The sequence below is a fragment of the Cervus canadensis genome, chromosome 29 (assembly GCF_019320065.1).
Source record: "Cervus canadensis isolate Bull #8, Minnesota chromosome 29, ASM1932006v1, whole genome shotgun sequence".
Taxonomy (NCBI): domain Eukaryota; kingdom Metazoa; phylum Chordata; class Mammalia; order Artiodactyla; family Cervidae; genus Cervus; species Cervus canadensis.
The window spans coordinates 24407299-24422583 of NC_057414.1; the positions used below are offsets into that span (position 1 = coordinate 24407299).

Sequence of the window (15285 nt, forward strand, 5' to 3'; positions counted from 1 at the left end):
CTGCTGCATATGTATGTTTCTTAGCAAGCAGGTGCAAAAGTAGTTGTAGAGTTTGTTCTTGTAAACATGAAATTTCAGCTCCCTGTTCTTTAGTTGCTTTGCATGAAAGATCTGCTCAAGCTGGATCCAGCCAGCCATGTTCTGACGTCAGAGTTTAGCTAGCTTTCTAGTTGGGTTAGGTACAAAAAAGTCTACTATTAAGTGGTAGCACAGAGTGCCACTGAGAGCGGTTAGCTGCTGGGCTTGCCAGTTCTTCCAGCTCGTTCTACAAGCGTGGGAGTGCCCAGTGTATGGTTTCCAGTCAGCCTGTGTGTCTTGAGCTTCTCTTATTTCAGCAATAGGATATTATTTCTAATATCCCTTAGGCTAATTAACAAGGTCTTTAATGCAGATTCAGGAAACATTCTGTAGAGCTCTTACAGGGTAGTCTGGAGTTTGGCTCCTGATTGAGTTTTTCAAAGGCTAAGTAACCTCTCTTTGAATGTAATTAAAAAAACAAAAAACAAAGCACTTGAAATGTCAACTAATGACCCCTAACTAATGTATGTATATGTTGCACTACCTACACTGAAATATTTGGAAGTCAATTGTAAAGAGTGTAACTCTTTGATAAATCCATAATTATCCTGAAAGTTAACTGGAGAAAGCTAGTTATTTGCTCATAGATGAAGCATATTAAAAACTCTTTCTTTATGGCACTTATCACAGTTTATCATTACATATTCAAATATATGTGAAAGTGAAAGTGAAGTCGCTCAGTCGTGTCCGACTCTTTGTGGCCCCGTGGAAGGTAGCCTATCAGGCTCTGCCATCCATGGGATTTTCCAGGCAAGAATACTTATGCCTATCTTATTCCTAGACAGTAAGGTCCATGAGGGCTTGGTGTCTGTTTTATTTACTGTGTTTTTTTCAATGTTTGGCATAATGCCTGGTACATCATAGACACTTAAACATTTGTTGACTGTGGTGTGGGGTGTAGGGGGAAGTTCCTTACCCAAGAGTATGTTTTTTAATGGTAAGGCCACAGTCTGCGTGGTTCTCCTGGTAGTGTTAGTTTTTTGAGTTAAGCTATTTAAAGCTCCCGTTAGAGCTCCTGCCTAGCTAACGAAGCCCTGCATGATCTGGCTCTGCCTACTCCTCAGCTTAAGTAGTAATTAGTGCCACTTTGAAGCCTTGCCTGACTCCTCCGGTGGCTTACATCAGACGCTTGCTCCTTTGCATCCTTGTCACTTTTGTTCATTTCTCCGTCACCATCCTGTCTCATGTACTGTGCATCTCCATCCCAGCACCACGCTGTTAGCTCCTTCACTGTTGGCACAGTGCTCGGCACGTAGAAAGTTCTCAAATAATGACTAAATAAAAAAGTCAGTAAGAGGACTTTTTGTTACCTTTTCCCCCCCATTTGTGTATCATCATAACTTTCACTGTTACACCCACGAATCCCATGAGGAAATCCCACGAGGAAGCAAATTTGTATACTTAATTTCCTTTTGGGTACACTGATACCACTTTCCTGTTTTTAACTTAAAAAAAAAAAAAAAAATTTGTATTTATTTACTTGGCTGTGCTGGGTCTCGGTTGTGGCTCGCAGGATCTTTGATCTGCATTGCGGGCTCTTTCATTTCATCGTGTGAGCTCTTAGTTGTGCATGTGGGCTCTAGCTCCCCGACCGGGGATTGAACCTGGGACCCCTGCGTTGGGAGTGTGGAGTCTAAGCCTCAGGACCACCAGGGAAATCCCTCCCTTCTTTAACTTTTCACACAATGTTGTTAGGCTTGTGTCACTTTTTGTTTATTATAAGGGGATGAAAGGCTGTATAAATTACAAAGTCTCAGCTCTTATGTAATTCCCCCTCCCCTGCCCCATCCCATATCTATTTTACAGAATTTTTCCAAGCTGAGTATGAAGTTCAGTATCAAAAACATGATCCTGTGTGTCTGTATTCAGGGATCTTCTGGTCTGATTTTTTTTTTCCCCTCTGGCTCCTAAAGGCAACCTTCCAATTTTAGTTTTAACTATGGTTCTGACCATTTCTTTCTTCTTTGTGACAAAGGTTACTTTCCTGTAGGGACAGAAATCTGATCTTATATTGGCAAAATGTTTAATATTTGTGTGATGACCCAGTTCCTGTTAAATATCACTTTTGGTTTTGTAACCACCTGGTACCTACCATTTGTAGTGCACTTGGAGGCATAAACTAAATAAAAGTCCCTGTTCTCAAGATCATAATTTTTGGAGAGATATAGTTTATTTCTAGAAAATGTTTAACAGCAATCAAAAGTAAGAGTTGTGAGCAATGGCTGAGGGCTGTCAGGGAGGATTTCAAAGGGGAGTAAAACCGCTGCTAATCCTGAGAGGTGGTTAGGATAAGAATGTTATATATGGAGAAAGCTCTGACCAGGAACAGGAAGTAGGAATTACCAGTGGTGTATAAAAAAGCAATAGCAGCCTGGAGAGAGTAAGTGAGGTATACAAACAAAGGAATATAGAAGGAAGTGAGCTAAGAGAGAGTGCCAGAGGACTGGAAGGGAGGTGGATGAAGAAGCATGTCCAGAGTCTAGGAAAGTGAGATTCAGGAAGGAGGGAACAATGTGCAGGGTTGGCCTCTGCTTGGGGCTCAAGAAGGAAAATGAAGAAGGAGGCTATTGGGTTTGGCAGCTAGAAAATCTGTGACTTTTCAAGACTGTAGATAAGTGGAATGTTCAGGATTCCAGATAACAGTGGGTGGGTCATTGAGGCTCAGTGAGGGTAGAAGTAGATTCTGTGAGGTGTAGAGAAAAAAATCCAGATTTTGGACCCAGACTCCTTGGGATAAATTTGGACTCTTGTATATTCATGCTGAATGGCCTTTGACATATTATGTATCTCTCTGGGCTTCAGTTTTTCTTTTTTACAAAATAGGAATAATGCTTCTATCTTGATGAGTTGCTGCAAGGTTAAATAATACAGGTATAGCTTTTCATTAAAAAAAAAAACCAAAAAAAACCTCCCAGAGTTGACTGGGAGTTTTCAACCTTTTATTGCCCACATAAAACTAAGGACATCAAAGTATTTCCCTCCCTAAAAGTAGCTCACCAGAGCAGTGAGGAATGGTAAAATGTTATGTTTAGTCTTTGTTTTAAATGGGCCCCTGTCATACTAGATATGGAAGGTTTAGATATTTTAACAAACATCAGGTAAGATATCAGCCTTTTATTTTTGTAGAAGATATTTAGTGTATCTGAATTTTTCCCATTTTGGCATCATGTTATGTTATGGTGGGCTCTTGTCACAGACAAAAAAGAGGTGATAGGACATGATTAGCCTAATTGACTGTTGGGTTTTCTCTGTACAGGCAGATCTTGCTTTAATAGCTAATGTGAGGATCTGAATTCAGGGAATTACATCATAAACTTCTGATTCCGAGCAGACCAGAATTCTCTTGACCTCTTCCATGTTTTCTTGCAGTGAGCATTGTGTGCTGACTTGGACAGAAAGAGGAATTTATATTTTCATTCCTCAGAATGTTCAAGTTCTTCTTTGGAGTGAAGTCAAAGGTAATTGTGTTTTTTTTTCTTACATAATTTTTAATCGCATGCTTGTGAAAGATTTAATTATTGTAGGAGGATTCTCTTGCAGTGTAAGAAGTAGAAAGTAGAAAGAGGTGACATTTCTTTTAAAGATTAATGTCATAGGTGTATTCCATTATAAGATACTTCCCAAGTATACATTTGTGAATTTATAGTTAGTTATTTTAAATAAAATTTTCATTTATTCTTAAGTATTAGCAACCACTGCTAAGGATTGAATGGGTTAATTTTCCCCTTCTACTTACCCTTAATCTTTATCTCTTTTAGAAACCTTGCTTTAACTCCTGTTTTGTGGCTTAATAATTCAGGGTTGACATATTGGGGAGTCCCTGAGTTAATAAATACTCTTCGTGTGCAAAAAACAGGGCAGGGGGCAGGGGAGGGGGGATTTTGAAAAGTCCTTATGGGGGCAATAGCTATTTTATGTGGCTGAGGCAAAGAGTATCAGTCACTGTGTTATTCAGGTTTAAACCAAAAACAAAAGAAATAAATCTAGCATTTTTAGTATGATTGCCCAGAGATTGTATCTTGACTTACGAGTCATTTTGTACTTTGTAAAAACATAAAAAAGATAAAGGAACCATTATCTCATGATCTGATCAACATTGATTTCTTGTGAATTAAGTTTCCTGAGGGTCTCCTGTGAAAACTAGTGTTTTAGATTCTTTCATGACGTTCTGCCAAGACAGGTATTTTTTTAGGAATAGTTTGTTGGTTTACATATGTGTTAAAGTCTGTTCATTGACATCAAATTTGTTACTCTCAGAAATGTGATAGTCTGGTCTCAAAAGTGCCCTTCTTTTCACAAAAAAATAGCATTTTTAAACATAGGGTTTTAGATCAGACAGGTATTCCTCTTATTCTTGATCTTTTTAGAATAGTGTCTAAAATATGATTTTCTCATTGAAATGAAAATATAAAAATAGAGGTGAAATTCAATCAAACCAAACCATATAAAATGAATATATTAAAGTAATTTCGTCCAGTCACAAAAATGGAAAAATATTTGGTTAGCATCCTGCATGTTCTCCCCTATGATTTTTGTAGATATTCAGGATGTGGCTGTTTGCAAGAATGAGCTATTCTGTCTACACCTGAATGGGAAGGTCTCACATCTCTCCCTGTTGTCTGTGGAGCGCTGTGTGGAACGTCTGATAAGGAGAGGCCTGTGGAACCTGGCTGCTCGAACTTGCTGTCTTTTCCAGAATTCTGTCATTGCCAGCAGAGTGAGTCGGAGAGCTTACATGTTCATCTGGGTTGTTAAGATCATTCTAGCTTTCGGGATTATGCTACACAGTTGCTTGTATTTATTAGTTTGCAGGGGGCTTCACAGGTGGCTGAGGGGTAAAGAATCTGTCTGCCAATGCAGGAGATGTGAGTTTGACCCTTGGGTGGGGAAGAGCCCCTGGAGGAGGGCATGACAACCCACTCCAGTATTCTTGCCTGGAAAATCCCATGGACAGAGGAGCCTGGTGGGCTACAGTCCATAGGGTTGCAAAGAGCTGGACACAACTGAGCAACTGTGAACAGCACATTAGCTTGCAGATCAAGCAGTAAGAAATCCCCAAAGGAAGCGTGACCTAGAAGTCCGGGATGGGGAGTGGGGGTGAGAAAAACTGTACCTGTGTGTGTTAGTCACTTAGTGATGTCCTACTCTTTGTGACCCCACGGACTGTAGCTCTCCAGGCTCCTCTGTCCATGGAATTCTCCAGGCAAGAATACTGGAGTGGGTAGTCATTCCCTTTTCCAGGGGATCTTCCCGATCCAGGGATCAAACCTGGGTCTTCCACCTTACAGGCAGGTTCTTCACTATCTGAGCCATCAGGGAAGCCCCCAAATAAAATTTACCAACAAATTTATATTAGTTTCCAGCCTTGTTTTAAGTGAAATTATTATGTGTGCAGTAACTCTTAATTAAATGTTTAATTCCTAAGAAAATTCCCATTAAGTCTTTCACTAGCTTTAAAGCCCTTTTAAAGCACCTTTGAGGTTTTATGTTCTATGTTAGACCTCTGTCAATGTATTGGCAATTTGAAGATGAAATTAGTTCCAAATGGAAAGCTCTCCTATTGGATTTCTACTTGTCATTTTTATTAGGGAAGAAAAACTTTAACTGTAGATAAATTGGAACACTTGAAATCTCAGCTGGACTTAACAACCTATGGTGATCTAATTTCCCAACTGGAAGAGTTAATTTTAAAATTGGAGCCTTTGGATTCAGCGTGTAGCAGTAGAAGAAGCTCCATTTCATCACATGTAGGTATTCGCACTTTTCAAAGGGCTTTGCTGTACAGTGAGATGTTCTCCATTAGGTTGTCCTCACTTAACTTCCAGGATCCCCAAACTTAACTTCTTTCCAATGTTTATACTGGAGGGGAGTTGGCGGGTGTCAAGAGGGGCTTGCTTTCAGCTCTTGGACAGCCCTCTGAAGCACCTCTTTATGTGTGTCTTAGAGCTGCGTTTTGTTTTGTCATTGTTTATTATATCTTGTTTGAAAATGTACATTATGTAGCCTTCAGGACAAGTTAAATTGCCCCTAGTATGTGGTTTCAGATGCTTCATGTTAGCTTGAGTCTCAGGGCAGCTCAGGATCGTCTCGTTTAATCCTCATTCTCACTGCCAGGCTTCATTCTCACTGCCAGGCTTTGTGGAGTCTGGCTAGAGAAATCTGGTCGCATGATGCCGCAGGCACGTGAGAGGGACCTGGCTGCCAGGTGCCTAGACCTTGCTCACCGTTTTGTTCTAATAAGCCATAATTGTCATTAATGACTTGTTTCTTTTAGTGTTGACTTTTTCCTTAAAAGAGCTATATCGTGTTATAAACATTTTAGTTTTTCTTTAATTCTCTTTCTTTCTAGGAAAGTTTCAGCATCTTGGACTCTGGTATTTATCGCATCATTAATAGTAGAAGAGGCAGTCAGTCAGATGAGGACTCTTGTTCCCTTCATAGCCAAACGCTCTCAGAAGATGAGAGACTTAAAGAGTTCGCCTCACATCAAGAAGAGGACCAACCAGATCATTGCTGTGGCTCCCAGGGAAGTGAAGGTGAGGAAAGGAAAGTGTTTTTATTGATTGCTGATGTGAAGCAGTTATTTTCTGTGGCTTCTTTTTTTTTCTACAAGGTGTTAATAATTTTTATTAAGTTGATAGACTTTCCATCCAGACTTATTGATCTCTTCACCATTAGAGGAATGGGTTTATGTTTAGTTGGAATTTTTCCCTCTCATGTTTAAGCTAACTAAATTTGGTAAAGTTCCTAATTTTGATCTTGTATTAAAGTGCAGGAAAGGCTAAGAGAGGAAGTCATTAACCAAAAGAGTGGAACAATTTTATCCTAACTAACTGAATTATTTTTCATTAGGAATGAAAAATTACTACAGTTTTGGGGGTCATTGCCTTCACTTTTCGATGTTCAAGTATTCCTGTGGCCGAACTCTTGAGAAGAGATTAATAGAGACTCTAACCTTCCTTTATGACTATGGGGATTCAGGGTTAGTAGGAAAAACTAAGGTACCTGTCTAAGTGTTTTATATGTGGACCATCTTGGGCATCTTGTAAACCTGTGTTCCACTCATTTGTATTTGGGTCAGTTGTGATTTTGGTATTGAATCTTTTATTTCCTTTGGTTTATTCATTTCAGAATTTCTTTAAAGATTAAAAAACTCTTCATGTGATGAGATTTTGTTTCTTTTCCCTGATTCCATTCATCCAGACAACGTTTCTCACGCATCAGTGACGTTTGAGGCGGATAAAAGTGAAACTTTTCTCCCCTTCGGCATTCCGTTATCATTTCGTTCTCCATCTCCTCTTGTGTCTCTTCAGGCTGTCAAGGAAAGGTAAGCTCGTTAGTCTTGTCATTTAATCCTATTTCTGGTTTTACTTCTGTTGTCATATTAGGCATGTCTGTGCTGAGTATAGAAAGACATTTTAAATGACTTAAAAGGAAGTCACTAGGTTATTCCTCATATAGCCTGTTATATGAAGTTGTTAAACTTCTCATTTCCATTTTGGGGAATTTAACTACCCTCAAGATTGTTAGAGTAGCTGGATATTTGAGTTATTACAAATGGGTTTCCCACCCCCACCCTCCCCCTCAGACTGAGCAAAAGTTTTAAAAATCTTTTTTTGCCCTCATCCCTGATAGGAAAAGTTTCCACATAGCATTAGTCATTTCTTAATCATTTCTCAGTTTGGGCTCAGAGTTGGAGACTCCTCAGAAATCTTTCTAACTACTCTGTGGGCCTGGGATTGACCATGAAAGAGAAGACTTTGTGCCAGGGCTGCTAATCTGAGTTCTACTGGATACATATTTGCTTTCCAAGAAGGATAAATGTGACAAGTTAGCAGCTGAGTTTCATGAAGAAGTTCTATGACTAGGATGATCACATGCAGAAACATTGCAGGCACAGCTGGAATTAAAGACCTTTTCTTTAGGGCTGAATCAAAGTAGTTCAGTAAATGATGTGCATCCTTTTTATATTATAAAATTTGTGTGGGCCTTATGTGAAATATGTAGTTTGATTAGGGAAGTTACAATAGACAGAGTCTTGTTAGTAAGTCCCAGTTCCCTTCAGAGACTAACAGGAACCTGGAGAACTCGTGCCCTGAAATTTTCATTCTTGGCAGTAATGAGACTTTTTTAATGCTAGTTTATTGGTATTTGACTTCCAGTGTCTCCAGCTTTGTGCGGAAGACTACTGAGAAGATTGGCACCCTTCACACGAGCCCTGATCTGAAAGTGAGACAAGAACCTCGGGGTGATGAGATGTCCTGTGACGAGGACATGAGTCCAGTCACTTGCCCAAAGGAGGAAGACACTGAGTAAGTTGTTGCCGAGAAGTCTGTAAATTCTAGAGGACATAGTTGTCAGTTTGGAGAGAACCACAAAGTACATTTTTTTTTTAAAGGCGGCGGTGCACAGTAACTCTCCTCATTGTAGATTGTGTAGCTTATAAAAATTGTAAATACTGCAAAGTAAATATTGGAAAATTACATCAACCAAGAGCAAGTCTGTTGAGACAGATATTTTTTGTGTGTGTGGCCGTGCCGTGCAGCATGCAGGATCTTAAGTTCCTTGACCAGATATCAAACCCATGTCCTCTGCAGTGGAAGCACAGAGTCCTAACCACTGGACCACTAGGAAGGAATTCCCGAGACAGAATTTTAATTGAGCGCCTCTTCTATCTTTCCGCTGAACAACTTCCCTCACCTCCAAGTCTCTTCAAACGTCTAGGGTGTTAAAGGAGTATTAGGATAGGATGACCAAGGATCTAGGCCTTGTTCCGATTCTGCTTCTGACTAGCACAGTGATGTTGGTGAGTGATGCCCTCTGGCCTGTAAGACGAGAGCTTTGGCGTCGATGTCGTCGTGTAACTTCCAGTGATATGCTGGTGGCATGGTCCTTGTGTTGTGGAGTTGCAGCAGAGCTCTTGGACTGGCACAGTGTATCTTATCTTTTCTCTGGCTTTTCTCATAGTTCAGGGGATCTGGGCCTTGGAAGTACACAAGCCCAGCATCACCAGGAACTGGGAGAGACCCAGGGGGCCAGTGTCTGTTTTTTATAAAATAAGATATAAGGGTGATACCCTTAGGGTAACTTAGTTATGAAACCATATATATAAATACCGGGAAAAAGTACAGATAGTGCTGTGGCATCTGTATTTAAGGCAGCCCTCAGCCTGACCTGAGCCCACCTTTCCAGCCTCATTTCTAGCCACATCCTTCTAAGCACTTGAGATTCTGGTCCTATCAGAGAACTGGGTGTGTGCACCTCACTGCTTTTCTTCATGCCGTTTCTCCCCGCTGCAGTATTTTCTCCCCTTGTTTCCTAAGGCAAATACTACCTCCCCGGGGAAGCTTCTCTTGATTGCCTGTGCGCTGTGCTAAGTCGCTCAGTTGTGTCTTGACTCTTTGTGACCCCATGGGCTGTAGCCTGCCACGATCCTCTGTCCATGGGATTCTTCAGGCAAGAATACTGGAGTGGGTTGCATGCCTTTCTCCAGGGGATCTTCCTGACCCAGGGATTGAACCCGTGTCTCTTATGTCTTCTGTAGTGGCAGGAGAGTTCTTTACCACTAGCCCCCCTGTGAAACCCTCTTGATTGCCTAGTCAGAGTAATTGTTCCTTTTTCTGTGCCCAGAGCACAGTGCTTATTCTGCTCTTTAGCATTTATTTTGTTCTCTTTTATAATAGAGTTTTTTTCATGCCTTTCTTTCTGACTTGAGCTTACTCATCTTGAAGCCATGGACCATTTTTTTTTTATGCTTGTCTGTTTGCTTCATGTAACATTAAGTACAATAGATACCATTTAGTGAGCACTTAGTAGTATTTACCCAAGGAAGCTCTAATCCCCTCTAACTTTTTTCATACTTTTCTAGAGGAAAAGAAGAAATAACTAGTCACCCTCCAGAAGAGGACAAGTTCCAAGAGCTCAAAATGGCAACAGCAGAAGCAATGTGAGTATTTGTGAATGAAGTTTTATAGTAAGTGAGAATGACTTTTTGAAATCATAAGTAATGGTCCTGAGATAGTATGGGGCAGAGGTACCTTCACTGGGAATTGAAATTCAAGAATTAGTACTAAGTTAATATTTTCTGTGTTATCTTTATACCAAGATCATTTTTATTTAAAGAGTTGAAAAAAAAATATTGACAAGTGACATTTATTCAGATAAGTAATGTTGTCTCTGTTAGGCTTATTTAACATGAAACAATTTGTTTTTGGAAAACCACATAAAACATAAGTTTCATAATTGTCTGTCTTGTATAGGACCAAGCTACAGGACCCACTGGTTTTGTTTGAACCGAAGTCCCTGAGAATGGTTTTACGGGAGTGGCTTTCACAGTTAGAAAAGACATTTGCTATGAAGGACTTTTCAGGCATTTCAGATACTGGCAGCTCATCCGTGGAATCAAACCAGGATATGCTGTTGCTTGATGAGTCAAAAAAGGGAATGTTAGATGAAGAATATGAAAAAGAAGAAAGGGACTCTTTAGGCAATGAAGAAACTATTGATCAAACAGCATGTGAATCTGTAAATAGTCTGAGGGAGCCCTTGGATGATGACCTTTTTCAAGTATGTTCTCCTTGGAGTATTGCAGACAGTCTTCAGAAGGATCTGGCTGAATTGACAACATTGTGTTTGGAACTGAGTGTATTGAATTCTGAGATCAAAAGTGCGAGTGGACATGGCGACCACACTTTGCAACAGTGCTCTCTTGAAATGCTGACTTGTCAGTTCCTAAAGAAGTACTTTTTTCTTCTGGACTTGAAAAGAGCAAAGGAGAGCATCAAGCTGAGTTACCCTGAAAGTCCTCGTGTTTGGGATACTTTTATTGAAGGATTGAAAGGTAATAATCAGATTGCCTTACTAAAGATAAAATTTGTGTAGAGGTCAATAGCATGTTGACATTTTTAAGTTTAAAGAAAAATATTTAAGTAGAAAATCATGTCTGTTCTGGTCAACCATTCGTTTAGTTTTCTACTCAATTTAATTTTGTTTTCTGTTGAGAGTGTTCCCTTTTTTAAGAAATTGATCTACAACTCAATTTAGTTTTTAATAGTTTTTGCAGCTATTATAAGAAATTGGTTTTATTTTTCTCACAGTCATTGAGAAAATGATATAGCAGTGTTGGAGAAGTTGGATTTAAGCACAATTTCATAAATGCTGATGTGTGAAAACCAGAAAATCCCTAATGTAATTTACTGATAGAGAGATCGTATGTCCTGTTTATTAAGTACTTACATGTGCTAGATATTAACGCTAAACCCTTTTCTGGCATTGTTTCATTTCCTCCTTCCAACACTTGGAGTGGATCTTTAGTAGGTGAGGAAAGTAAGGCAGAGAGAGATCATAATAGCTGAGTAGGCTCAAGTGCTGTGATACTTCATAGTAATGCAGATAGAATAGTTTATTTCTTGCTAATATATCCACCTAGGACAGACGTTCCAAAAGATGGATTAGGGATACCAGTTCTAGAAAAAAAATTATGGAATTTGGCATTAATGGTACTTATGTTCTATGTATATATACTATATATATACTATGTGTATATATATATAGTAGCTTATATATGTAATATGGATAACACACATAAAAAGAAGGCTTTTTCAATAGTAATAGTCACTTACATATTGGTTATTTATTCCTTTGTCTTATTGAATATGCTTTGTCTCCCAGTTTGATTTTCAGGTTCTTAAAAGCAGAGATTGTCTCTTTTGTCTTTTTTTGTCTCTCCTGTGATGCTTTACAAATGTTGTTGGGACTTTCACACAGTACGTAGATGACTAGTGATTGTTGATTAATGTGTTCATGAATTAAAGTTTTTTCAGCTATGAGATGAAGGGAAAAGGGTGTGCTTTGTCTTTTAGAAATGGTGAGTTCCAGTCCTACACATACAAAGATGGAAGAAGGAGACCTTCCAACAAGATTAAAGTTATTGGAGGACTTGGTTCCTTTTGACAGTCCTTTGTTGATTGCATATGCTACCCGGTGAGTGGTCCTATATATTGTTCATATGCATTAAAGCCCAGGCGTTTTCTTGGTCTTAGTCTCTAAAGTTTTCCTCTATCACATGTTGAGCAGCTTCTTGTTAGTATATTTATTTTCATTTGTAATAAATATGTAGATAATGTAACCAAGTTATATTATCTTACTGAAGTTGGAGACTAACGTGTTTTGTTTTTAAATGCAGATTGTATGAGAAATTTGGAGAATCAGCCCTTCGATCCTTAATCAGGTTTTACCCATCCATTTTGCCTTCAGATGTCATGCAACTTTGTCATCATAATCCTGTTCAGTTTTTGGCCTATTTAGACAGTCTGGTGAAATCAAGGCCCGAAGATCAACGGTGAGAAGGAAAGAATATTTGCAGACTCTCTCTCTCTTTTTTTAAAGACTTTCCTTTCCCTTGTGGCTCAGCTGGTAAAGAATCCACCTGCAATGTGGGAGACCTGAGTTTGATCCCTGGTTTGGGAAGATCCCCTGGAGAAGGGAATGGCTACCCACTCCAGAATTCTGGCCTGGAGAATTCCATGGACTGTATAGTCCATGGGTTCGCAAAGAGTCGGACAGGACTGAGTGACTTTCACTTTCACTTTCTCTTGATAGAGTATTGTTTCTCTCATATAATCAGTTGAAACATTTTTACTATTAATTGACACGGAATTGAGGTACCTGCTGTAGAAGAGGAGGATTTTGGCAGTCATGTACCACTCTTTCACGATTCACAGTACACGTCACAAATGTGCACCTAACCACACTTCTCTTTCCTGCCTCTCCCTCAGAGAGTCTCAGATCAACAGTGTGAAATTAAACTCCCGCTTCAGGGCCTAGGCTAAGACTGATAAACTTCCTTGTTTTCCCTGCCAGTGAGTGGATTTTCTGCTACCTTTTTGTGATGATATCCCAGCTTTCTGTGGGTGACTGTCAGTTCCAGCTCTCTCAGCCTCTTTGGGCTGAGGCCTCTTTTCCTATCTTTCCATGGCAGTAAACACACATGTCTCTAGGTTATTGAGAACGGCAACTTTCCCCTCTCCTTTTCTGATTGGCTCACATTTGATATACTGGTATTTCTTTCTTTCTTTTTTTTTTGGCTCTTTGGTGTTATCTTGAGGCTCAACTGTTCATTTAAAAGGCTATTAGATGTTCACCAGCATTTCTATACATCTTGTAGAGAAGGTTTTTCAAGTTGTTTTGTCCACTATGTTGATCCCTTAATAACGTTTTCTTCATATCTGCACATTTTATTTTTCCTTTCTCAACACGAATATTGGTGATTTTTCTCTCCAACTTTCATTTCTCTTAGGCCATCCTTCCTTGAGTCCCTTCTACAACCAGAGTCTTTAAGGTTGGATTGGCTGCTATTGGCTGTGTCCCATGATGCTCCCCCAAGCACCAGCACTATGGATAATGAAGGAAACCCCAGGTATAAAGGAGTCATTTCTAAGCTTGGCTGCTCCTTTGGAATGGAACTAGTTTATTCACATAGAGCATTCTGGGCTTATTTTAGGAACAGCTGTGGAAGAGAGTTACCCAAATCATGTTAGTAATCAAATTGAGTGTACTGCCTAGTAGTTCTGAACATTTGTTTGAATCACAGACCTTCTGAGAATCTGATGATTCCTGTCAGAAAAATACACATTCATGGAGAATATTGCACATGATTTCAGAGAATTAAACTTGGCCTCTGAAACTCTTTTATGGACCAACATTCAGAACTCTTGGTGATTAAACCTGTGTTAGAGGGAAAAGTGTGTGCGTATTTGTTTGCATGTTTTCTTCCTAGAAATTTGCCAAGGGATTTCTAGACAATACATAATCTAGGAATTTTTTTTCTTTTTTAAATTGTGAAAGTATGATAACACCTTTATAGGAGACTTGGAAAATACAGAACAAAGTTACATATAGTTCCACTATATGTTACAATTATTTTTTAGTTGGAATGTCAATATCAAACTTGGAATAATTAATAGAATGACTAGAAAAGTAGAAGGATTTAGTAGACCTGAAAAGCACTATGAACCAATTCAACATAGTTAAGATTTATACAATTTTCACACAACAGCAGGGGACAAATTCTATTCAAGTTCCCAAAGATTATAAACCAGGAGACACTGGAACATATTCAGGGACATAAAACAAGGTGCAAAAATTTCGTGGTCTAAAGGTATTGAAATCATAGAGTCTGTTCTCTTATCACTGTGAAATTATGTTAGAAAGCAATATCAAAAGATATTTGAAAATAACTCATGTATTTTCAAGTGCAATATGACATTTATCAAGAGAGATTTTTGACTCAGCCATTGAAGGCCTTAATAAAGTTAAAAGACAGAAAAGACATAGATGGTGGTTGCAGAGGAGAAGCATTTAATGAGAAATTAATATAAAAATGAGAAGTTAATATCAAGGATACTTCAAAAGCCCCATGTATTTGGAAATTAAATGTCCACTTTGGAATGATGAGTGTATCTGAGAATCTGTATGTAACAAGGAAAATTAGAAAACATTTGTAACAGAACAAAAATGAAAAGAGAATTTATCAGAATTTGTTGCATGCAGCTAAAGCTGTTCAGTGCAACTAAATACAATATAGAGTCTTGAATAAGGTATTTAAAAAAAACCAAAATTCATAAAAAATACACATTGATGCTTGTAATATATCAGATATATTCCTTATGTTTTCTTCCTAAAGAAACTTTTAAAAGTTCCCAAAATGCCTATCTTACATGCCTAGAAAAAAGGTCTGAAAAGATATAAAATGGTTCTCTGTGAGTGATAGAATTTTGAATTTTCTTTTGATTTCTAAAATGTATAATTTAAAAAAATAAACAGGTATTTGTCATAGGAAAAATAGCAATTTTAATGTTTTGAAAGCCAAGTTGAAATGTTTGAAAAATATAATGATGGAAGAAATAGAATTAAACTCTATCCTTGCCTATTAGCTGATGAATAAGCGTTTTTACAGAGTTTATTTCCTATCTAATTTACTGATATTTTTTCAATTCTCAGGCCTCATTCCCACTTGTTTTCCTGGGGTTACAGTCAGCTCATCCTTCTTCTGATTAAACTTCCTGCAGATTTTACAACAAAAGAGAAGATGACCGACATCTGTAGGTCTCATGGGTAAGTGAGAGTTTTCCTAGAAGCTGAAGTTATAAGGTTAGAGTCATTTTAGTTAATAACTTGGTAGTTCAGGGATTGAAGGTATATGCTTTG

At 38.6% G+C, this 15285-nt stretch overlaps 1 protein-coding gene across 4 annotated transcripts in view; it reads left to right on the forward strand.

The window, feature by feature from the left end:
- The window catches only part of HPS5 (HPS5 biogenesis of lysosomal organelles complex 2 subunit 2), a 41513-nt gene that overhangs the window by 16001 nt on the left and 10227 nt on the right, over positions 1-15285 (forward strand). For 2 of the 4 annotated variants that reach the window (XM_043451345.1, XM_043451344.1), the window contains exons 9-20: positions 3448-3536; positions 4617-4795; positions 5667-5825; positions 6428-6614; positions 7282-7405; positions 8241-8390; positions 9947-10024; positions 10338-10918; positions 11940-12060; positions 12263-12418; positions 13376-13495; positions 15079-15192. In XM_043451345.1, coding sequence (XP_043307280.1) covers positions 3448-3536; positions 4617-4795; positions 5667-5825; positions 6428-6614; positions 7282-7405; positions 8241-8390; positions 9947-10024; positions 10338-10918; positions 11940-12060; positions 12263-12418; positions 13376-13495; positions 15079-15192 — 2058 coding nt within the window. The remainder of the gene's footprint in view (positions 1-3447; positions 3537-4616; positions 4796-5666; positions 5826-6427; positions 6615-7281; positions 7406-8240; positions 8391-9946; positions 10025-10337; positions 10919-11939; positions 12061-12262; positions 12419-13375; positions 13496-15078; positions 15193-15285) is intronic. The other 2 variants (XM_043451346.1, XM_043451347.1) reach the window with 2 other exon arrangements.